Source organism: Loxodonta africana, chromosome 3 (assembly GCF_030014295.1).
Source record: "Loxodonta africana isolate mLoxAfr1 chromosome 3, mLoxAfr1.hap2, whole genome shotgun sequence".
Taxonomy (NCBI): domain Eukaryota; kingdom Metazoa; phylum Chordata; class Mammalia; order Proboscidea; family Elephantidae; genus Loxodonta; species Loxodonta africana.
The window spans coordinates 54,449,538-54,472,541 of NC_087344.1; the positions used below are offsets into that span (position 1 = coordinate 54,449,538).

General features: G+C 48.3%; 1 protein-coding gene across 21 annotated transcripts in view; it reads right to left on the reverse strand.

The window, feature by feature from the left end:
- The window catches only part of TMCO4 (transmembrane and coiled-coil domains 4), a 130,688-nt gene that overhangs the window by 38,516 nt on the left and 69,168 nt on the right, over positions 1-23,004 (reverse strand). For 15 of the 21 annotated variants that reach the window (XR_010321313.1, XR_010321315.1, XR_010321314.1 and 12 more), the window contains 2 exons: positions 21,794-21,841; positions 20,708-20,792 (listed from right to left, as the gene is read on the reverse strand). Coding sequence is in view for 17 of the 21 variants with exons in the window: in XM_023551989.2 (XP_023407757.2) it covers positions 20,708-20,792; positions 21,794-21,841 (133 nt within the window). In the remaining 4 variants the exon portion in view is untranslated. Of the gene's footprint in view, positions 1-4,666; positions 9,938-20,707; positions 20,793-21,793; positions 21,842-23,004 lie in introns of those variants that run through there. The other 6 variants (XR_010321316.1, XM_064281395.1, XM_064281393.1 and 3 more) reach the window with 3 other exon arrangements.

Below are 23,004 nucleotides of genomic sequence, written 5' to 3' on the forward strand. Positions count from 1 at the left end.
CTTCCCCTCTTCCTATCTTTGTTGTTGTTAAGAGCCATTGAGTCAATTTCATTGTGACCCCATGTGACAGAGTAGAACTGCTCCACAGGGTTTTCTAGGCTGTAATCTTCATGGGTCTAGAATACCCTGTGGAGCAGTTCCACTGTGTCACATAGGGTTGTTATGAGTTAAAACTGACTGGACGCACCTAGCGACAACAATCTTTATGGGGGCAGATCATCAGACCTTTCTTCCGTGGAGCAGCTAGATGGATTTGAACAATGAACCTTTCAGTTAGCAGCTGACCACTTAACCACTGAACCACCAGGGCTCCTTATTTGTATCTTTGGTGCCTAATAAATGTTTACTGACTAAAATGAAAACAAGGAGATAACTGGGTGACATGGAACTTTCTCAGGCAGTAGAAGCAGCTGCTCAGTTCTGCACAAGCCCTGAATAAAAGGCTGTCAGTAGACCCTCCCCAGAAAGCCTGCCCTGTACTTATTGTGGAGGAGCCCAGGGGAACTTGGGAACTGGCCAAGAGCCCTTTCCTCTATGAAGTGACCTCTGAAAGCTGCCACAAGGTGGTGCTGTGATCACCACAAACGCTCCAAGGCAGGGCTCTGGTGGTGGTGGTGGTGTAAGGTGCCTTGAAGTCAATTCTGACTCATAGCGACCCCATGTTACAGAGGAGAACAGTCTCATAGGGTTACAGGAGCAGATGGCCACATCTTTTTCTTGTAGAGCTGCTGGGTGGGTTTGAACTACCTACCTTTTGGTTAGCAGCCGAGCGTATAACCATTTTACCACCAGGTCTCCTTCGGCTGTACCCTAGGAGTTTCCAGGGAGGATGTGCCCTCAAGGGGTGGGCTGGCCACACCCCAGAGCATCTGCCCATCCCTAGGGTCCCTGAGGTGGAATGAAGAGACTGGGGCCTGACCTAGCCCTGCCATTAACTAGCTGTGCCAGCCTGGGTGAGTTTGTGAACCGTCAGCTGTAAAGTTGAAGGGACATATCAAGAGTCTCTATACGACAGTGGAAAGGGCCCTGGGTTGGGAGTCTGAAATAGGCAGGTCTACCTTTGACTCTCGCCGACAAGCTGTGTGAAGTGAATGAATCCCACAAGCTCTCTGAGCCTCTTCTCTTGAAAACCAGGGATGGTACCAGTGTACCTGCCTCCCGGGTAGCTGTGAGGGTAAATGAGTTACTATATGTGGAAGGCCTGACATGAGACAGCCACTCTATCAACTGGCTCCATTTGGAGCAGTTCAACAAACATTTGTTGGGGACTGATTAAGGCTTGTCCAAACTGGGGCCTGGAGAGCCTAGCCAGGAGGAAGCAGAGTGTAAGAGAAAGAGGAAACCAGGGCTGGAGGATGGGGTGGGTTTGGCCAGCCACAGGGGAGGCAAGGATGAAGGACGGGGGCAGGGTCTGTGTTCAGGCAGGAGTGGAGTTTGGCTGATCTGATCCCTTCTATGCCCTGTACAGTTCTAGGCACTTTTAGGTGCTTGGAGGAAGTTTGCTGACTTAGTGGGTAATTAAACTCATCTAGTCAAAAAAAAAAAAAAATTTTTTTTTTTTTTTTTTTTAGTCACTAAGGAGCCCTGGTGGCACAATGAGTGTGCACTCAGCTGCTAACCGAAAGGTTGGTGATTCTAACCTGCTCTGTGGCTCCACGGGAGGAAGACCTGGCGATCTGCTTCCGTAGAGTACATCCTAGAGATGAGAAGAGGGGGACAGGAGCTGGCTGAATGGACACAGGGAGTACAGGGCAGAGCGGAGGCATGTGCTGTCTCACTAAGGGGAGAGCAGCTGGGAGTGCATGGTGGGGGGCATATGGCTTTTTGTATGATAGACTGACTTGATTTGTAAACTTTCACCTAAAGCACAATAAATAAATTAAAAAAAATAAAAAAAGAGTACAGCCTAGAAAATCCTATGGGGCCATTCTACTCTGTCACTTGGGATTGCTTTGGGTCGAAATCGACTTGATGGCACCTAACAACAACAAGTGAAAGAATTGGTCCTAACATCCCAAGTCGGAGCCTGCGTCCAGGCCTCTGTTTGCTGTCAGACAGGCCGACACCCTGCGTTCTAGACCCCACTCATCTCGCCAACCTTAATTCTCCCAGCTTCCTAACGGAAACCTTGGCTCGGGTCTCCCAGACCATTTGCCTTCCTACCTCTGGATCTTTGCTTTTGCCAGTTCCTGGGCCCCAAGACCTCCTGCCTCCCTTGCAGTCTATCAAGCTTTATTGTTCTTACCCATTTGTCAAAGACTATCACTTCCTCCTTGAAGCCTTCCCTGCCATCTAGAAGGAACCACTCCCTCCTCTGAACTGCGGCAACCCATAATGTCTAGGCACTTGGATATAGTGTTTGGAACTGCTATTTACCTGTTTTAAGGCTGGCGTCTTATTGTCTTAACTAGGCTATAGGCTCTTTGAGGGCAGCGAGCTTGTTATGTTGTTGTTGGGTGCTGTTGAGTTTATTTGGACTCATGGTGACCTCATGTGACAGAGTAGGATTGCTCCATAGGGTTTTCTTGGCTGTAATTTTTGTTTTAATTGTACTTTAGATGAAGCTTTACAGAACAAGCTAGCTTCTCATTAAACAATTAGTACACATATCGTTTTATGACATTGGTTACAATCCCACGACGTGCCAATACTCTCCCTTCTTGACCTCAGGTTCCCTATTACCTTGATTGCATTTTTATGGAAGCAGATCACCAGGTCTTTCTGCCATGGAGCTGCTGGGAAGGTCTGAGTTGGTAACCTTAGCAGCCAACCGTTTAACCTCTGGGCCACCAGGGCTCTTAAAGCCTGTCATAAGAAGCAGCATAAAAGAACTGTCCACTAAAATGGTTTAGAATCAGACGCAGCTGGACTAGAATCCCAGGTTTGCTACTTACCAGCTGTGTGTCCTTGGACAAGTCACCTAACATCCCTGGGCTTTGGGTTCCCCGTGTGTGAAAATGGAAACTGCAATACCTGCTTTTGGGTGTAATAATGCTCCCAGGTGATGGCAGGAAGATCAGGATGGAGTCTCTGTTCCTACCTGGCACACAGTAGGTGCTCAATAAACATCAGCTCCCATCCCCTCCTTGGAACACTGGTTTCTTATTATGGAGACGATCAACTTTTCTCCTTCAGCGTTCCCCAGAGGGCCATGACAGGATTAACTAGAAATCACGCTTTTGGTCACTCTCTGAGCCTGCCATACAGGTACAACAATGGTCCGACAAAGCCTCCTTCTCCAGCAGCTGTGAAATTACAAAATGCAAAACCATCCACAGGAAAATCCAACTTGAGAACTGTCGCCTAATTACCTGGCTTCCAAGGATCCAGGTGCTCACCAGAGTTGAAGAGATAATTATCTCCAATCTGAGTTTCCAAAGTTGTCCCTACTGCTAGCACATCTCTGCACAATTAAGCAGGCACTTTATCAGGGTGACTCACAAGCATGACATTCCCCTCGTGACTTGTAACCTCCAGCCCGACCTTTCTAGCTAGCCAAAGGCAGAAAGAGTGACGCTTCGATGGCTAATAAAGCTTGAACCTGTGCTCTCAACTCCTAAAAAGGAGAGGGTGCAACGCTTAGCCAGAGTCGGTCAAGTTGAAGGGGAAGGTCTTGCTCCCCATGGAGCTGGCATCTCCATGACCCCTCACAGACAGAGCAATAGGCAGTCAGCTCTTTCTGTTTTTGCTTTGATTGTTAGGAAGCTAATAGCTAAATTCACAGTGCAATTACAGCACCTGGGTAGTAACAGGTAAAGATACCATAATAATAACTAACAATAATAAAAATAGTTATTGAATGCCTATTACTTGCCAGCCATTCTGCTAAGTGCTTTACATCTATTATCCCACTTAATTCTTTTAATCATCCTAGGAAGAAAGCATGACTAGACCCATTTCACAGGTGAGGAGACTGAGGCATAGAGACTAATACATGGCATCTATTTGCTCAGCTGGTAAATGGCAGAGCTGGAATTCAGATCCAGGCCTGGCTGCTGGGTTGGTGCTTCTTCTGCTTCAGCTCTGCTCTCCTGCCCTTGATCTTCCCAACTGGATTACATTTCCTGTTCACATTTATGTTCTTCCTGGTCCTGATGTTTTATATTTACCCATAAGCGATTGCTTTAGTGGCTGTACTTCCTGAAACCAAAACCCAGTACTGTCGAGTCAATTCTGACTCACAGTAACCCTGTAGGACAGAGCAGAACTGCCTCCTAGGGTTTCCAAGGCCGTAAGTCTTTACAGAAGCAGACTGCCACATCCTTCTCCCATGGAGCAGCTGGTGGGTTCGAACCACCAACCTTTTGGTTAGCAGTGGAGTGCTTTAACCACTGTGCCATTGGGGCTCCTTTTACTTCTGGTACGGTCTTACAAATCCTTTGAGCAAGGAGATGGGGCTTTGCATAAATAAACAGAGGACTGAGTAAACAAGCAAACAAAAGATGGGAGAAAGGAAGAGTAATGAAGAAGATGCTAGAGATCTGAAAGGTCAGAGTTCGCACAGGGACATTCTGTGCTGTGGTGGTGGGGGTAGGGGCAGCAAGGCCGTGGGCTCTTAACCCCAAAACCCAGACCCTGTCATTCAAACACAAAGCGTGGGGTGTGCACTGACCCACAAGCAGAAGCCCTACTTTCCTTCTTTAATGTTTTCTCTGTTTATTCAGGGTTCTTTTTTTTTTTTTCTAGGAACATTTTTATCTTCTGCTCTGCATTTGGAAGGCAACTGGCCTAGCTATTTTCTAAAAGATAACAGTTTTGACAATACTGGCTGAGCAAACTTGATGATCATGGGAATTTTAGGAACTTCCCCCCTCCCCCATAGGAATGCTGCTTCACTGCAGAGGGCCTGGATTCTTCACTTACTATTGACCCATATATGCAACAATTTGAGTGTCAGGGGAGGCCTGGGAGGGAAGGCAACTGAGGTCACCTGCTAGGGGGTCTCTCCATGACAGGAGGATGCCATCAGGGCTCCCTGTGGCCAGCAGAGACCGTCCCGTCCATACCCCTGCTCGCCTGGAACCTTGGGCGGGTAACCTGTTTCCCCAGGAGCTGGGCATTGAGCATGGAGTCCACTCCATCTGCTGGGGAGTACGAATTACTGATCGACCTAAATGAATCAGTGTTCAGTTTCCAATACTGTCTCTTGTGAGCTTGGTTAATGGGGCTCTGATCAGCTATGGGTACAAAATGGGTAAAATCATGTTTCCAAAAAGCCCAGGATGAAACCTGGGGACATGCTGGCCATCCAGGTACTGCAGTCTTTGGGGCCCAGTCTGGGTCACTAGCGGCCTCACTGGACAACATATCTTATTTCAATACGTGTTCAAACACAAACAGCCTTAACAGCCTACAAGCGATTGACTCTCATGTTAAAATAATCAGTTCCTTTTGTAAGTGCCCATCTGTGTAGTAGTAAGCTTCCTGTCGCTAGAAGCAATTAAGCAGAGGCGAGGGGACATCTTTCATGGGTGATATCAAGGGGATCCCTGTACTGTGTGGATGCCTGAACCAGATGATTCCAGCATCCCTTGGAACCCTGGGTTTAGGAGTCCACAATTTCAAATGTTCATAGCATCAAAGAATGGACTGAGGCCCATGGCACTGACCCCAAGATGGTGTTCCTGAATCCTTCCTTCCTTCTTTAATGTTTTCCCTATTTATTCAGATTTCTTTCTTCTTCTTTTTTCTAGAAATATTTTTATCTTCTGCTCTGCATTTGGCAGGCAATTGGCCTTCTAGATCCTCAAATTATGATTAAACTCTGTGTTCGGTTCATACTGAGTGTTCAGTGTGATTAAACTGAATTCTTGCCTTCCATACGAGAGACCCGGATTCAATTCCCAGCCAATACACCTCGTGCATAGCCACCACCCATGTGTCAGCGAAGGTGTGAGTGTTGCTATGATGCTGAACAGGGTTCAGTGGAACTTCCAGACTAGGATTAGGAAGAAAGGGCTGGTGATTCACTTCTGAAAATCAGCCAGTGAAAACTCTACGGATCACAACTATCTGATCCACAACTATCATGGAGGTGGTCAGGACCTGGCAGCGTTTCATTCCATTGTGCATGGGGTCACCATGAATCAGGGGCCAACTCAACGGCAGCTAACAACAACAATCTCTGAAATCTGCAAACCACCTACCATATAATGATCTGAGCCAATTATTGAGCATTTACTATGTGCCAGGCTGTGTGCTAAGTGCTTCACCTATGTTATCTTATTTAACCTTCCAATACGTCCATGAAGCATTAGATATGTCTTATTAATGAAGAAGACTTGAAGAGCAACTAAACAGGATCACAGCACAAGTAAGTAGGAGAGCTGGGATTTGATCTGAGGGTTTTCTGACCCCAAGCCCATGCTCTTAACCCTGCAGTATGGAGAACTGAAGCCCCTGCATAATTATTAGCAGGCTTTTCCCTTAACCAATCCCTCGCTCCCTATATATATTACAGTTAGGGGTAGGAAGTGTGTCTAGAAATGGCTAGACCAGGAGGCAGGAGAGACAGGCCAGGGAGATATATCCTGGAACAAAGAACATTCTGGGGAACTTCTGCACAACAGATTTTCAGGCCCCAGGGGAGTGCTGACTGTCCTGAGGTGGCAGGGTGGCTGGGGCAAGTGCTGGTGCTGGAGTATGGCTACCTGGGTCTGTCCGGCCTCAGCTGCAGGAGTGGCGGAAGGAATTCTCAGCCTCTCCTTTCACACCAGCATATCCCTCTACCCACTGTCTGCCCAGGCCTCCCAGTACTGGCCAAGGGAAGAGGGGGTGCTGCTCTGACTGGTCAAATGCAAGGACACCGATGGGCCACATGCACTCGTGGGCAGGACTCTGTACATCAGGAAGCAGGACCACAGGCTGGGTTCCCTCTCCTGCAATGGGGCTCACAAGCTAGCCAGGTCCCTTGGGGTAGGCAGGGCCACCTTGTTCTCTCTTCTTGGCCCTAGCTTCATTCCAGGCAGTGGAGATGGTCCCCTCTTCATCTCCCTCTCTCCTTTGACTCCCTTCCTTCCTCCACGCCACCAGCCAGGATGCAGGAGGGCCCAGGTCAGGTCCGGAGCTTCCAGGTGGCTGACCCTGCTGGGTGATCCAGCATACCTGCAGCTTAGTTTTTCCCTGGGGTCACTGGGTGCCAGCCTGGATGACGGTGGTGCCCTGATCATCGTTTAGCCAGGGTGTGCATGTTCATCTCTATTGGGAAGCCTGCGGGGAGAAGCAGGTACTTTCTAGGGTGGGATTTGGGTACTCCTGGGTTCCCTCAGGCATAACAGCAAACACCAATGGCCACCACCTTTTGGAGCAAACACTGTCTCTACCTTGCCTGTAAGATGAAGGTGTTGGAGGAGGTGTTTCTGGAGGTTCTTCCAGTTCTAACCTGTGGCCCCAGAAGCCAAGTGGACTTATCTAGTGGGTCCTGGGGGCTGGTGGCCAGTCTGTGGGAGGAGGAGGAAGCCGGTCAAGTGGAGACTGTACCCTGTGGGTTGATGCTGGAGCAAGACGCTGGGCCCCAGAGTTGAGACCATAGCCAGTCCCCGAATTCTTGCCTTCTTCCCACAACCAGTATTTGCCTTAAAAAGATTTAAAAAACTGAGAAGTTGGGAAGCAAACTCAATTTAGACTGACTCACGGTAGCTGGCTGAGCCGAGACAACTGGAATAACCAGCATTTAATGTGTGATCAAAGGCATTTCAGCAGGTGGTGGCAGCAAAGGGCAAGGGTGTCTGCATCCCCAGGGGGAGCCAAATGATTGCGCTGAGTGTCCTGGGAAGACTCCAGGGCTGGTCAGCCTTTAGTGAAAGCAGAAGTGACTCATGCGTTCTGCTGACTCATTTCTTCCTGACAGCTGCCAGTTAGTCTAAAAACGTTATTGTTTTATTATCAAGCTCAGAGGCAATGAGTACTGGAGCCTTGGAAAAATCCATATGGATAAACTCAAGGAGAGAAGGAGAAAACAATGCTTATTTACTGAGGGTCTACTACATACCAAGCACTGCACTGCCATGTCCACCATACTGAGAGGCCAGCTTTGTGCAGGGAGCCCTGTTGGTGCAATGGTTAAGTGCTTGGCTGCTAACTGAAAGGTTGGCAGTTTGAACCCACCCAGTGGCCCCTCGGGAGACAGACCTGTCGATCTGTTTCCATAAAGATTACAACCCAAAAAACCCCACAGGGCAGTTCTACTCTGCCTCATGGGGTTGCTACAAGTCAGAATCGACTCCACGGCACCCAACAACGACAACAGGCTGGAGTGGAGTACCCGGCCCATCATATGTAAGCTGCTGTGACTCTCCTCTGGGCCAAGTCCTCTGCTGGGTGCTCATGACACAAAGGTGAACAAAACGGACACAGCCCCTGGCCTCAGTCTCCTAATAGGCAAAATGGGAATATTAATACCTACCTTTTTTTTCTTTATATCTTATGGTAGTTTGTACAGTAAATGAGAAATATGCAAAGTTCTTAGCATAATGCCTGGCATAAGGTGCTTAATAAATGGTAATTATTAAATCCCCAGAACAACCCCAGGAGGCATCAGCAACCTAATTTTACTAATTAGCCTGGATCTCAGAGAGGTGAAGTGACTTGCCTTATGGCACACAGACAGTAACTAGTAGAGTCCGAATTTGAATTCAGGCCTTTAAACTCTAAGTCCTGTGCTCCCTGTTTCATGTCATAAAGGATGCTAGCTTCTGAGCTGGCTGCCTCTCTGCCTCGCATCATGGACACAAGGAAAAGTGATCAAATCGAGTCATTTTACAGATGGAGTGGAATGCAGGAGCCAGGATTGACTCAATTAACCAACCCCGGTGCCAGAGTGCAGCAGGCCTTGTAGGCTCATGTTTACTGAACGAATCGCCAACAGGCCAGCCTGGCTTATTGCATGATGTCTTGCTGACTGCATGGACAGGGCCACAGCGCAGCCACAATGTGTGATGCCTTTAATTAATTCCCTTCAAATCCTTTTGGAATGACTGGGAGAATAAACGCATCAATTAACGGAAGCCGTAATTGATTTCTTGGCTCATGGGGCCATATCCTGGCTCAGCCAGTCACCATGAGTCAGTTTGAATTGAGTTTGCTTCCCAACTTCTCAATTTTTAAAACCTTTTAAAAGGAAATACTAGAAAAGATGAAACGCCCACCACGATCTGGGGCCTAGAAGCTCCCCGTGAGTGCACAGATGGTGGCTCTTCCTGGCCACCCCGGCTCTCACCCCTGCAGGGGCCAGAAATACCCTTTGCCAGTGGCCCGTCATTGGAAATGGCCTGTTCATCCCTGGGAATTCTGGCTACATGTATTTCCTGCCCAAACGCATAAATGGTTGGCAGGTGCACGTTTGTCTTGGTTTCCAGCAGGCAGGATCAGTGCATTCAGGTGTATATGTGCTGGCTGGTCATGCCTGCAGCAGTCTGGGAGTGGGAATAGCCTAAGAGCTGCCAGGTTACTAGGACACCTGGGCACAGGTTGGCAACAGGCCAGTAGGCCGGCCCGGGTCTCCTGGGCTGTGGCGTCACTCTGCCAGGCCTTGGGCAGACGACTTCTGCAGGTAACACTCACAGCAAACTTCATGGCTGCCTTCATATCCCTCCATTAATGAATCATCTATTAACAACCACTGGGCACCTCCTATGGGCCATGTCCTGTGCCAGGCGCTGGTGATACCAAGACAGACACAGTATCTGCCCCAAAGCTGAAAATACTGTAACTGAGGAGGGAGACCTTTGAGCAGATACTTTATAACACAAAACAGTGAATGTAGAAACAGACAGATGGGTAAAAAGCCAAGAGAAGGAGCAGGGAGGGTGGCCTGATGCAGTGGAATGACCCAGGCTTTGGGGTCCGGCACTGGTGTGAATCACAGCTCTGCCATGTCCCAGCTCCGACCTTGGACAAGTCACTCCAGCTCTCTGAGTCTTAGTCCTTGTTTGCAAATCTGTGAAATGGGATGAATAATACCTACCAAGTGAGAATGTTGTGAGGACCAGGGTTAATAAAACCGTCACCATCATGCATAAGCATATCCCATAGCGAGGAACACCAAAGACAAAAGTAAATCCACACTTTGACCTCTGATATAAAGCAAACATAACACGGTCACCCTGTCTGGTTCTAGTTCCCAAAACAAGTGAGCATTTCCCATAAGCTACTGACTCCTTAATGAGAACAACTTTAGCCCCAGCTTTCGGAAAGCTGATGTCGAAGATATTGCATGTTCAGTGTGGCTACAGTACAATCTTGTGAGAAAATGGCTGTTACTCTACCAAGAACAGACTGATGAAAACTCAGTAACTTTGGTAATCATGTGTGTGTGTTTCCCTTTAAGTGCCTGTTATGTGTTTGTGTGTAATTTGGCAAGCTGGGCCTTCTGAAGTCTGACTAGTTTACACCTCTTTGCAAGAAAAACTTTTCTTTTCCAAACTAATCTGAAAATCTGAGTCTTCCTTGCACAAGGAGTACGAAGGAAGGGATTTTAAAGCCACGTCTTGAAGGATGTGTCTGAACTGGCTCCATGCGTACTGGGTGGCTGTGGGGGAAGAGAACATTCTGGACAGCGAGAACAGGTGTAAAGACATGGGAGCCCTGGACCAAAGGAGACAGGAGTTGCCCTGAACTCCTAGTTTTCTTTCTTGGGCAGAGAGAAGCTCTGGGTATGGCTGAAGGAAGGGCAGTTGATGGAAATCTCAGGAACTTGCAACCAAAGAACTCTAATGGGCCCATCTGGGCAAATCTCTTTGCCTCACACTATAGCTTCCACTTTTGTAGCTGTAAAATGGAGCTAATTATCCTGACCTTACAGGGTGGCTGTAAGGATTAGAGAAGTATCAAGTCGTGGTAAGAGCATGGATCAGCCACCCTGGACCCAAATTTTGGCTTCATCATTACTAGTCCTGTGACCTTGCGCTAATTACTTCACCTCTATAAGCCTTAGTTTCCTCATCTGTAAAATAGGGGATAATTAAGACCTTATAGGATTATTGTGAGGATTAAATAAAATAAGACATGCAAACTATTTAGCTATGCCTGGCACACAGTAAGGTCCTGTTTGCTCTTGGCTACTAATTGTAAGATTGGTGGTTTGGACCCACCCAGCAGCACTGTGGAAGAAAGGTCTGGCAACCTGCTTCCATAAAGATTACAACCAAGAAAACTCTATGGAGCAGTTCTACTTTGTAACACATGGGGTTGTCATGAGTTGGAATTGACTCAATGGCAACAGGTTTAGTTTTCTGGGGGGCACATAGTAAGTGCCCGATAATTGTTAGCTGTCAAGATGATGATGATGGTGATCAGAAAGGATAAATCACACTAGGCAGCTGGTAGGGCTTGTAGTAAACCCCACCTGAATCAGGTCCCGTATATTTCTCCTCTCAGCCACACAAGTGGGTTGATTGCCCGATAAGCAGGCTACCTGTGCTTACTTACAAATGTGTAGTGAACAATTTCACATTTTTTCACCACATCAAAGACTCTGCTTTTATCTATGGCTGGCATCTGTCTCTCCCCAACCCCACAGCACTTTCCTACAGAATCAAAGCCTCTTTTCAAATTCATAACCCCTTACAGGGATGGATTATCCAGTAAGCGAGGTACTTACTAATCTTAGTAATCTGTAGTGCACCATTTCACACGGGTTTCACTACCTCTCTGATGTGGTAAGAGACAGGCAAAACTGTACTACAGATTAGTAAGGAAGCACAAGTAAGCCCGTGCACACCTCATTTACTGGCTAATCCACCCTGTTTTCAGCCACAGAAAGCATCCCAAATGGTCATCCAAAAGGCCAGGAATTCCCAGTGGGATGCAGGCCTTCCTGCTCAGCCCGGACACATCTGAGCTTGTGGCAAGGCGGCTCTGTGAATCTGAGTAACAGAGGGAGAAACTCAGCTGGCACCTCACAGATCTCTAAGATGGCACAAGGGTAGAGCACAGCCCAGCCCCCACTGTGTCTCTGCAAACTCCAACTGCCTGGAGCTGTGGGAGGAGCAGAGAAGGCCTGGAGGCCTTGTTGAGCATCAGACCCTGAGTTGCAGAGGTGGCTTTCACGTGGCTTTTTTAATTTCCTGAGCCAAGTACTCATGGGTTTGAAACCGTAGAGATAATGGTCTCCACCTGCTGGATGTGTACACTTGGGTGGGTGTAGGCAATGTGAGCCTCAACCAGGAGGCTGTCCTAGAACTTGGTACTGAAGAACAGTAAGCTTCACTGAGCACCTACTATGTGCTAGGCACTCTGCCGGATGATGGACACACATCATTGCAATACCCACAACCACTCTGTGAGACCCAACTCATGTCTCAGCAGGGCAGTCTATGTCAACAGGCTAGGAGCTCTACAAGGACAGGTGCTGCATGGGCTTGTTCACGGCCACCTCCCCAAAGCCTAGCATGTTGTCGTTGTGTGCCGTTGTGCTAATTCCGACTCATAGTGACTGTACAGGACAGAGTACAACTGCCGATAGGGTTTCCTAGGCTGTAAATCTTTATGGGAGCAGACTACCAGGTCTTTCTCCCGTGGTACCTTGGGGATGGTTCAAACCACTAACCTTTTGGTTTGCAGCTGAGTGCTTAATCATTGGGCCACCAGGGCTCCTTAAAGTCTACCATAGCGCCTGGCATACAGCAGATGCTTCATAAAGACCAGCTGACAGAGTGAATTTGATCTTGAATCGTTTCTTGTTGGAAAGGTCATCTGGGATACTGTTTTGAGTGAAAACATCTAACTCGGAGAGGGGGGAGCAAAAGAAAATAATATAAAGCAGGAGCTCTGGAGTCAGAGAAAGCTGTGTCAATATCCTAGTTCTAGGTGAAGTTACTCCACCTTTCCCTAAATCCCACTGTCATCTGAAAAGTGGGGGCAGAATTACTGGCCTCTGGTGTTGCGAAGGTTGAAGAGAATGTCAGAAAAACCCTGAGCAAAATCCTGGCAGAGAGCTGGGCCTTAAAATGTGGCAGCCATTGTTCCTATCGGGAGGGCAATGGTTCAGTGGTAGGATTCTTGCCTTCCACACAGGAGATCTGGGTTGGATTCCTAGTCAATGCACCTCATGTGCAGCTACCACCTGTCAGTGGAGGTTTGTGTCTTGCTATGATGCTAAACAGGTTTCAGTGGAGCTTCTGGACTAAGATGGACTAGGAAGAAAGGCCTGGCAATCTATTTCCAAACTTCCACCAATGAAAATCCTATGGATCACAATAGTCCGATTCGCAACTGATCATGGGGATGACACAGGACTGGGCAGTGTTTCATTCTGTTGTGCCTGGGGTTGCCATGAATCAGGGGCCAACTCAAAGGCAGCTAACACGGATGACAACATTATTCCAATTGCTATTACTATTACTCTTATAGTCATTACATTTGGGGGCAGCTCTGTTTCCAAGGTGTTTTCACCAGGTCTTCTCCTCTGATTCTCTGGACACTGGGCATAATCTGGAGCTACAGCTGCCAAAAGAGCTTGGAGCTTTGGCTGGGACCTGCCTGGGTCCTGGGCCCTGGCAACCTAGACCCAGGGTTCTGCACTGACCTTGGTGCTTTTCCTTTGGCGGGTAACATGCTGGGGATCAATCCTGCCTCTGTCTGCGTGGAAGCCCCTTGGTTGAGCTCCTGGGCTCCTGGGGACCATCAATCATGGGCTCTCACCCAGGCATCCTCAGGGCTGCCCCACTCTGGCTTTCCATCAGGGTGTATGTCTACCCTCCATGCTATAAGGGCCACTCCTGTGAGGCAAGAGATGGGCAGATGGGAAAGTCCCCATTTTACAGATAAATAGACTGAGGCTCAGGGAGAAGAAGCATCTGGCTGAGGGCTGAGAATTAATGATTAAGTATAAAGTTCTAGTGTGTGTTCAGGAACTCAAGCTGCAGCTTACTGTTATTTTATGGAACCATGATGTCCTCACACTGGATATCTAGATAAGATGTCTGTGGTAGTCACTGGCGCTGTTCACCAAATAGTTCTACCTTTCTGTCTTCTCAGCACGTGGTAGGAATATACTTCCTGACCCCTTGATGTTAGGTATGTCCATGTGCCTTGCATTGGCCAATGAAACATAGGTGAAAGTGACACGTATTACTTCCAGGAGAAAGCACTAAGAGCCAGCGGATAACTCAGCAAATTCTCTTACCCAACTGAGGTAAGACCCATTGGCCTGGGTCTCTGGGTGACTACAATGACCAGAGTCCCCCAGTTGACCCACAGTGGATAGGTAGCATGAATGGGAAATTAACCTTTGTTGTGTCCTACCCCTAAGATTTTGGGGAATGTTTGTCATTGCAGCACAACCTAGCCTATCCTGATTGACAGTGTGAGTACTTACAATGTTAGACTTCAACTCATTTATAGAGCACTCACCCTCTGTTGGGTTTATGATGGTGCAGAAGGTGCAGAGGTCATTCAGACATGATCTCTGCCCTCAAGATGCTTCCAGTCTAGACACCATTTGGAAGGAAGCTGACCACACCAAGCTCGAGGCATAGGCAGGCCAGGCTGTGACAGGCACCTTGTGAACGGTGGCATATCCCCAAAATGGCGATCCCTGTGACTTGCAACATCAACAGGAAAGTATATGAAGCTGTGAAGATGGTTGATTCTACAGGAAGCTTTTCTTGGGGGAGAGTGAAGGAAGAATGAGTTACAGTTAGCAGGGAAGGAGAAGGAGGCTGGCTGAAGGATTAAGTCCTCTGGGTGACTCCCTGGGATTTATTGCTATGTTTCATTATTAGGTCTTAGGTCTCCAGGGGCTTCAGAAAACAACTGGTGGATTCAAAAGGATGAGAGTAATTCTTCGTTTACACACCTTAACTCAGATAATGAAGGCTTTCCTGCAATTAGAAGAGGGTCTCCTCAATGTGCAGATTGATTGTGTGTTAAACAAGCAGGGCTGTCTGAAATGAGACAGCAGAGCTGGAATGAACTAGGTGTGAAACAGCAGCTCTGGGCAAAGGGTGAATAATTCATTCAAGATCACAGCCAGCTGGAGACTGGAAGACACCCCATAAGTAACACAAGGCAAAGACTTGGGAAGGGTTGTAGGAAGAGGATAGAAGGTGGGTATACCAACAGGAAGGAACAGGAAGTGGCAGCCCTGACCCTCCTGTGTAAAGGCAGGCTTTTCCTCAACTAGGTCCACGGTCCATGTTATACGTGTTGGGGGTGGAGGCTGTAACACTATGTGATTTTCCAGGTGTGGTCAAATTGGTTCCTACTCATGGCAGCCTCATGTGTGTCAGAGAACTGTGCTCCATAGTTTTCAATGGCTGAGTTTTTTGGAAGTAGATCACCAGGACTTTCTACCCAGGTGCCTCTGGGTGGACTTGAACCTCCAATCTTTCTATTAGGAGCTGAGCATGTTTGCATCACCCAGGGACTCCCATACTATGTGCTGTTGCTGTTGTTGGCTGTCTTTGAGTTGGCCCCCAGCTAATGACAACCCCACGCAAAATGGAATAAAACACTGGCCAGTCCTGTGCCATCCCCATAATTGGTTGTGCATCAGACCGTTGTGATCCACAGGGTTTTCATTGGCTCATTTTTGGAAGTACCTTCGAGGTAAGGTACTAAGCCCCATATTCAGACGGAGAAGCTGAGGCTTAGAGAGGTTAAGTGACTTGTGCAAAATCCCACAGCTAATCAGTGGCAGAGCTGGGAGACAAACCCAGGTCTGCCTAATATCAAAGCCCAAATTCTTTTTTTTTTTTTTTTTATTGTGCTTTAATTGAAAGTTTACTGTTTAGTTTCTCATACAAAAATTTATACACACATTGTTATGTGACCCTAGTTACTCTCTCTATAACGTGACAGCACACTCCTCCTTTCTACCCCGGATTTCCTGTGTCCATTCAACCAGCTCCTGTCCTTTTCTGCCTTCTCATCTAGCCTCTGGACAGGAGCTGCCCATTTAGTCTCACGTACCTACTTGAGAATGGCACCAGTTTTTTTTTTTTTTTTTTTTTTACCTACTTGAGCTAAGAAGCACTCTCTTCACAAGTATCATTTTATGTTTTATAGTCCAGTCTAATCTTTGTCTGAAGAGTTGGGGCTAACAGAGAGTCCGGGGGCCATGTCTTCTAGAGTCCCTCCAGTCTCAGACCCTTAAGTCTGATCTTTTTACTAGAATTTGAGTTCTGCACTCTACTTTTCTCCTGCTCTGCCAGGGACTCTCTGTTGTGTTCCCCGTCAGGCAAAGCCCAAATTCTTAAATTGGGCCATATGGAGATCCAGGGGGGGAACAGTGACCAGGAAAGATGCCGGAAGGGAGCTGCTATGGGAAGCAGCCCCTAGAAGGCTGTGGTGCGGGACCATCTCCTCAGTGTCATCCTAAATAGGCCGCCACGGAGAGGCCCCCTGCTTCCCCCTTCACTCCTGCCAGCTTCCGGCCTCTCGTTCTGGAGGCAGCTGGTCAGAGGCCTCACTTCCGATTGCCAGGGCCAAATGGTTAATGGTAATTAATTCAATTTGCTCTGCAGGGGAATTGAAGCCTTGGCTTGTATTAACAATCTTAAGTTAACATGTAATTTATGTTAATTGGAGCCAAAGGCTCATCTTCACCTCTAAATTAAGAATTCGTTCTATTAATAAAACCACGTAACTTGAGGTAATAAGGGGCCAGGCAGATGGTTTGCTGCATGGGTTGGGGGAAAGATTACTACAAAAAGAGCAAAATGACGACAGCACAGAAGATGGCAATTTTTCAACAGCTTCCCCAGGGAGACGCAGGTATAGAGAACTGGGAGAAGCTGCAGCCACCCCTTGACCAGCAAGGAGCATCTCAGCCTGAAGACTGCTGAAGGATGCATTGGGATTGAGAGGACGTATCTACTGTTTACCAAGAGCCAGGAGTCCCTGGATGGTGCAGATGGTTAACGTGCTCAGCTGCTAACCAAAAGGTTGGAGGTTTGAATTCACCCTGAAGTGCCTTGGAAGAAAGGCCTGGCAATCTACTTCTAAAAACTCAGCCACTGAAAACCCTATGGAGCACAGTTTTACAGTGACACACATGGGGTCGCCATATGTCAGAGTTGGCTCGACGGCAACTGGTTTTTACCAAGACCTGGGACTGCGCCACTGCCTGACCTCTGTGCTCTGTGGCTTTCACCACTACCCAGAGAGGCAGGTGACATTAACCTCTTGTTGTAAACAGGGAAATGAGTATCCAGAGAGGCTGTATCTGCCCAACCGAGGTACACAGCTATGCAGAGGCAGAGCCAGGATGTGAACCCAGGTCTCAGCTGACTCCAAAGTCCGTGCTCATGCCCTTACTCCACTGAAATAGTTTGGATTATTGTCTGGCCCTCCACTGTAGGCAGAGTGCACTGTACTGCCCCACTGACCAAGGGCTTGGCCACTGACTTGCTTTGGCCAGTGGAACATGTGGAAGATTAAAAATGGCTACAGATTCTTTGCCATTCCTCTTCTAGAGGAGAAGTATATTCCGCCTCCACTCCCTTGAACCTGGTCAGGTTTGTGACTTGTTCTGTCCAACAGAATGTAGCGGAGCAATGCTGTGAGACCTCTAGAGCTGAGGCCTTAAGAGGCCTTGCAGCTTTTGGGCTTGCCCTCTAGAGATGCTGCCCTAAGACCCCATGTACGGAGCTCAGTCCAGCCTGCTGGAGGACGAGTGACCATCTGGAGAAAGACTGAGGTGTGCTGGCCAACTGCCACCACTGCCTGCCAGACTTGTGAGTGAGGTTCCCTTGGACCTTCTGGCCATCCCAGCTGCCCTTTGGCCACAATTGCATGAAGGAGCAGGCAAGAACACAACCACCTAGCCAATCCACAGAAGTGCGAGCAATAATCAGTTATTGCTGTTTTCAGTCACTCTGTTTGGAGACAATTAACTGTCTGTCAGTTTATTGTATTTGGGTGGCTTGCATGTTGCTATGATGCTGGAAGCTATGCCACAGGCATTACAAATGCCAGCAGGGTCACCCATGGGGGACAGGTTTCAGCAGAGCTTCCTGACTAAGACAGACTAGGAAGAAAGACCTGGTAATCTACTTCCAAAAATTAGCCAATGATGACCCTCTGGATCACAACTGAATGCTGTCCAACATAGTGCTGAAAGATGAGCTCCCTAGAGAAGGCTCTAGGTTGGAAGGCATTCAAAATGCACAGTGGCTTTAACAATGGACTAGAGCACACCAACGATTGTGAAGATGATGCAGGATCGGGCAATGTTTTGTTCTATTGTGCATGAGGTCACCATGAGTTGGCAGCTGACAACAAGAGGCTTGGAGAGGTTTTTTTTTTCCAGCAGTAAGTAACTAATACAGAATGTCAGTGAATGTGCTATGAGCAGAGGTCTTAGATGTGTGCCTGTGGGTTTGGCTTGGCTCTGGCATGGTAGTGATCTACCACAAGAAGAGCATGGCCCTGGATAGCTGCTGCCCCGACACACGGAGCTGACCCAAGCCCAGGCTGGGGCCAGGAGCAAGCCCACCCAGCTTGCATTCAGAAGCACAGCCCATCCTAGATCAACTGAAACACAGCCAACCTATAGACTCTGACCATGAAAATATTTGTTGTAATCCATGGAGTTGTGGGCTGGTTTGTTATGCAGCATCACTGTATCAATAACTGACTGATACAACCATCCTGCCTCTCTATAACCCACACATATTTGTGCAAAGACTCTGTTCTACTCTGTGAGAAATACTGTCCCCCCATTTTCCCCTCAAGAGATTGTGGCAGTATAATTATATTTGTACAAGTCGTAGGAACACAGAACATGGCATTAGGTAGGAGTCAATGCTGTTGCCTCAGTTCAATAAGGTCATTTGCTGGGGAGATGCTTGGGATGGGGAGAAACTGGTTGTCCAGGGAGTTCCCCCCAGCAGGCCTTGACGTCCCAGGTGGATAATGGGTAGCAGGTAGAGCAGGAAAGGCAGGTAGGGGGTGTCTTTCTGATTTGCTCTATCTCTGGTGATGTCTGGTAGGGGGAAGAATGTATATAGATAGAAAGGGAAGGTACAGTGTTCTCCAAGGTAGATACAGAAACTCATCTTGACCAGGGCTCCAGATTCACCCTTACTTCCATAGTGGTTTTTGCCTGACCTCTGACTCCAACCTAGATTTTCCTGGTGGACACAACCCGGAGCTGGCTGCCCAGGCCCTTGTGCTTGGTGGCTCCATGTTACCCAAAGCTACCAGAAGTAGGACTAAGGTGCCTCCCCGCTGCTTTAAGTGATGGGGACAAAACGAGGTGAAGAGGGAGGCTGATGAAAGCTACAAGGGAGAGTTGGAGGGAGAGTGTCTTCCAAAATGGTGTAGAGAGGATAGCTAGGCCACTGCGGCGCATACAAGGGCTTGGCCCTTCCATAGTGAACACCAAGGATAGCTCGTCTACCCTGTCTTTGTAACGTGGTCCTACTCCAGGGTGATGTTGGGGAGAGATTTTAGCAAAAGAAAATGAGCAAAAATGAGTCATGGCCCTGAGTTCTGGGGTCTCTTGCATGCCCTCTGGTGATGCCAACACTGAAAATACCAGCGGTCAGGCCCTGACTCACCCAGCCCCCTCAGGTGCAGCTGGCTGACCGCCCCACTGCCTCTGTGCTTGCCAGCAGTTGGAGCAATCATTGTATCACAAGCTGACCGAGGAGAGCTTGGCAGAGGCCGTCTTTAGGGAGAGTCTCGGGATGGAACTCTGAGGAGCAGAAGTGGCAAGCTGGCATCCTTGAGCTGAACTCCGTCAACAATGGGTTTTCAAATGGGCAAAAGTACAGTATATGGGGCACCTCAATTATTCCTCAAAGCACCCCAGGCAAGGTGGGCATTATTAACTCTATTTTATAAGTGAGGAAACTGAGGCTCAGGGAGATTTACAGTGAGAATGCTGGTTGTGGCTGCAGCCTCTTCTCTCCATCCACTCCCTGCTCTCAGACGAAGCAGTTCCTCTCTCAGTTCCTTCTCTCGCCCTTCTGAGTCCTGCCACGCTGTACTCTACCAGGAGGTGGGTACATCTGTGTCCCCTGGACTGTGGACCACCCCAGGTGCCCTATGCTCTGCAACTCACTCCCCCCGGCCCGTCCAACAGGCAGCCCTCTGCTGGCAGATCTATCCCAAACCAGCATTCTGTCTTGCCCCGCCCAAGCTGGGGACAGTGACCATCAATCTTTTTGCTGCCTCAGCACAGAAAGGATGACACTGGAGGTATAACGCACTGCCAAGGGTGTCCCCAGTCATTATGCACATATCCAGAGCACACGTGCTGTCACGCTAGCCCCATGACACTCAAACAGAGCCCATAACCCTCCACCCTACCCCACCCGCACGGATACCTGGATATGTTTTGTGGCAATTTGGGTTGTCACAATCACCGGAGGGGCTACTGGTGGCATTTAATACCTGAGGCCAGAGGTGCTAAATGTTTTATCAGGTAGTGTGTGTGCATGTGTGTGCGGGTGCACATGTGTGTGATCCTCCCCACCCTGCTCAAAATGCCAACATCACTGCACCAAGAAACACACAGTGTCCATCCCCTTCTCTCCCATTCCGGAATGTGCATCAGAGCTCAAGGGCCGATTATGTCATTATTAGCCACCCTAAATTCCATACAGAAAAAAGAAATCATTTTCCAACACAAACTTTTCACTATCATTTCTAAGAACTGCAGACATACTGCAAGGATCATGGCCCCTGGGTTTAGGACCTTTGGCCCAGGGCATACACTTGAGAGAGGTTTTCGTCTGTGACAACAAGCCAGGCTCACCTTTCTCCTGAGCCATCTCCTGCAGACAGAAGTAGATGACTCTGGCTCCCAGGCTGAAGCCAATCAAGGTGACGGGTCGCTGGCCCTGGGGGAGAAAAGACACAGGTGTCTGAAGGTGACAGAGCCCTGATGGCGGGTGGGGGGAGGGCCCCTGAACACTCCCAGTGCCCTTCTCGTACTTAATGAATCATGCATGTGCTATTCCTGGCCCCCGAGTTCCAATGTCTTAATCAGGAGGGCCAGGGCCCTCATTTATGCAGCAGGGCACCTGCCGCTGGAATTGGCCGACAGGCAGCCTCCGGCTGGGTTAATTCTCTTTCATCTTAGACCACTATCAAGCTGCTGCTCTTGCCTTCCCCAGGAGACAGGGCTAGTCAATTACAAGAGCTCCTTCTCTTGGACTCTGCTACCTTGTGGCAAACAACCAGTGAGCGGGGTCCCTTCTGGAGCTGGAAGATTAGGAGCAAGGCATCCCTAGGTGGGATGGGAAAAAGGCAAAGGGTGATATGGGAGGGACCACTGTTTGTTTCTAGACAGGAAAGTGGGACATGAAATATTGCCTTTACGTTATAAGGAAAAGGTGGAAATTAGATGTAAAGAGAAGTTTTCTGTCTGAAGAGCTTGTTGAAAAGGCAACTTGCTATTACGGGAAGGCTGTAAAGAAAAATAAAGTGACCTGGGGTACTCGGGTATGCGTTCTACATGGAAAGAGGGGGAGGGGGCAGGTGAGCTCTGGAGGTTGGGTCTGGTTTTACCTGTATATCCTTTTCTGCTATTTTTACCTCATACATGTATTCCTTCCTCTACTTCATTTACTACAACAGAAAATCCCCCATTAAATAATATTCGAATTCTGTCGCCCTTTGCGGCAAAGGCTGCTAGTTGCCTCTCAACATGCATCCTCCCCTCTGTCCTCTGGTAATGGAACTTCTGGGTTTTACCAGGCACACAGCTACCCAGCCCAAGGCTAAGTTTCCCAAACTCCCTTGTAGCTAGGTGTGGCCCCATGGCTGAGTCACGGGTCAGGGATGTGGAGGGAAGTAGAAGGGGTGACTTCTAGGCAACACTTCATTTTCACTTCCCTACTTCCCACTGGCTGCAACGTGGACGTAATGCTGGAAGGTCTGTCTTAGACTGTAGGAAAGAAGACAAGTGTTGAGGATGTGAGGTGACAAGACTGAAGGAGTCTGGGCCTCGATACTGTGAAGCTGCCATATGGTAGGCTGAATAATGCGCCCCCACCCCTCCCCAAGGATGTCCATGTCATAATCCTGGAACCTGTGAATGTTACCTTACATGAAAAAAGGGACTTTGGCAAAAAAAAAAAACAAAAAAAAAAAACCCAAGCCCACTGCCGTCAAGTTGATTCCGACTTATAGCGATCCTACAGGACAGAGTAGAACTGCCCCACAGAGCTTCCAAGGCGCGCCTAGTGGATTCAAGCTGCTGACCTCCTGGTTAGCAGCCATAGCACTTAACCACTACATCACCAGGGTTTCCAAAGGGACTTTGCAGACATGATTAAATTAAGGGTCTTGAGATGGGGCAATTATCCTGGATCATCCAAGGTGGGCCCAATATCACCATAAGGGTCCTTATAAGAAGGACACAGGAGGAGTCGGAGTTAGACAGAAGGCCATGTGACGATGGATGCAGAAAGACAGAGAGAAAGAGATTTGAAGATGCCTATGCTGCTGGCTTTGAAGATGGAGGAAGGGGACACGAGTCAAAGATGCATATGACCTTTGGGCTGGAAAGGGCAAGGGGAGAAACAGGCTCTCTCTTGGAGGTTCCAGAAGGAACACAGCCCTGGTGACCCATTTCAGACTTCTGACCTCCTGAACTGTGAGATAATAAATTTGTGTTGCTGGAAGCCACTGTTTGTGGTAATTTGTTACATCAGCAATAGGAAACTCATACACATCATAGTGCCCTGGATGCAAACACCCAGACTGTTACATGGGAAAGAATAAACTTCTACCTTGTTTAAGCCAATGTCGTTTTGATTTTTGTTATACAGCCAGGCCTGCTACGACTTCTCTGTTTCTTTTGGCAAAGATATAGGAACGGGATGAAAGCTTACCGGTTTTTCAAGCAACTTTCCCACTGTGACAGAAATTGCTAGTTTTCCCTCAGTATCTCCCCTTTGTCCATAGATACTGAATTTCAACTGGGCCCATGGCCATCCAGAAAAGGCTACATTTCCCAGCTTCTGGTGCAAACGGTTAAGTAATTGGCTACTAACTAAAAGGTTGGTAGCTCAAATCCATCCAGAGGCACCTTGAAAGAAAGGCCTG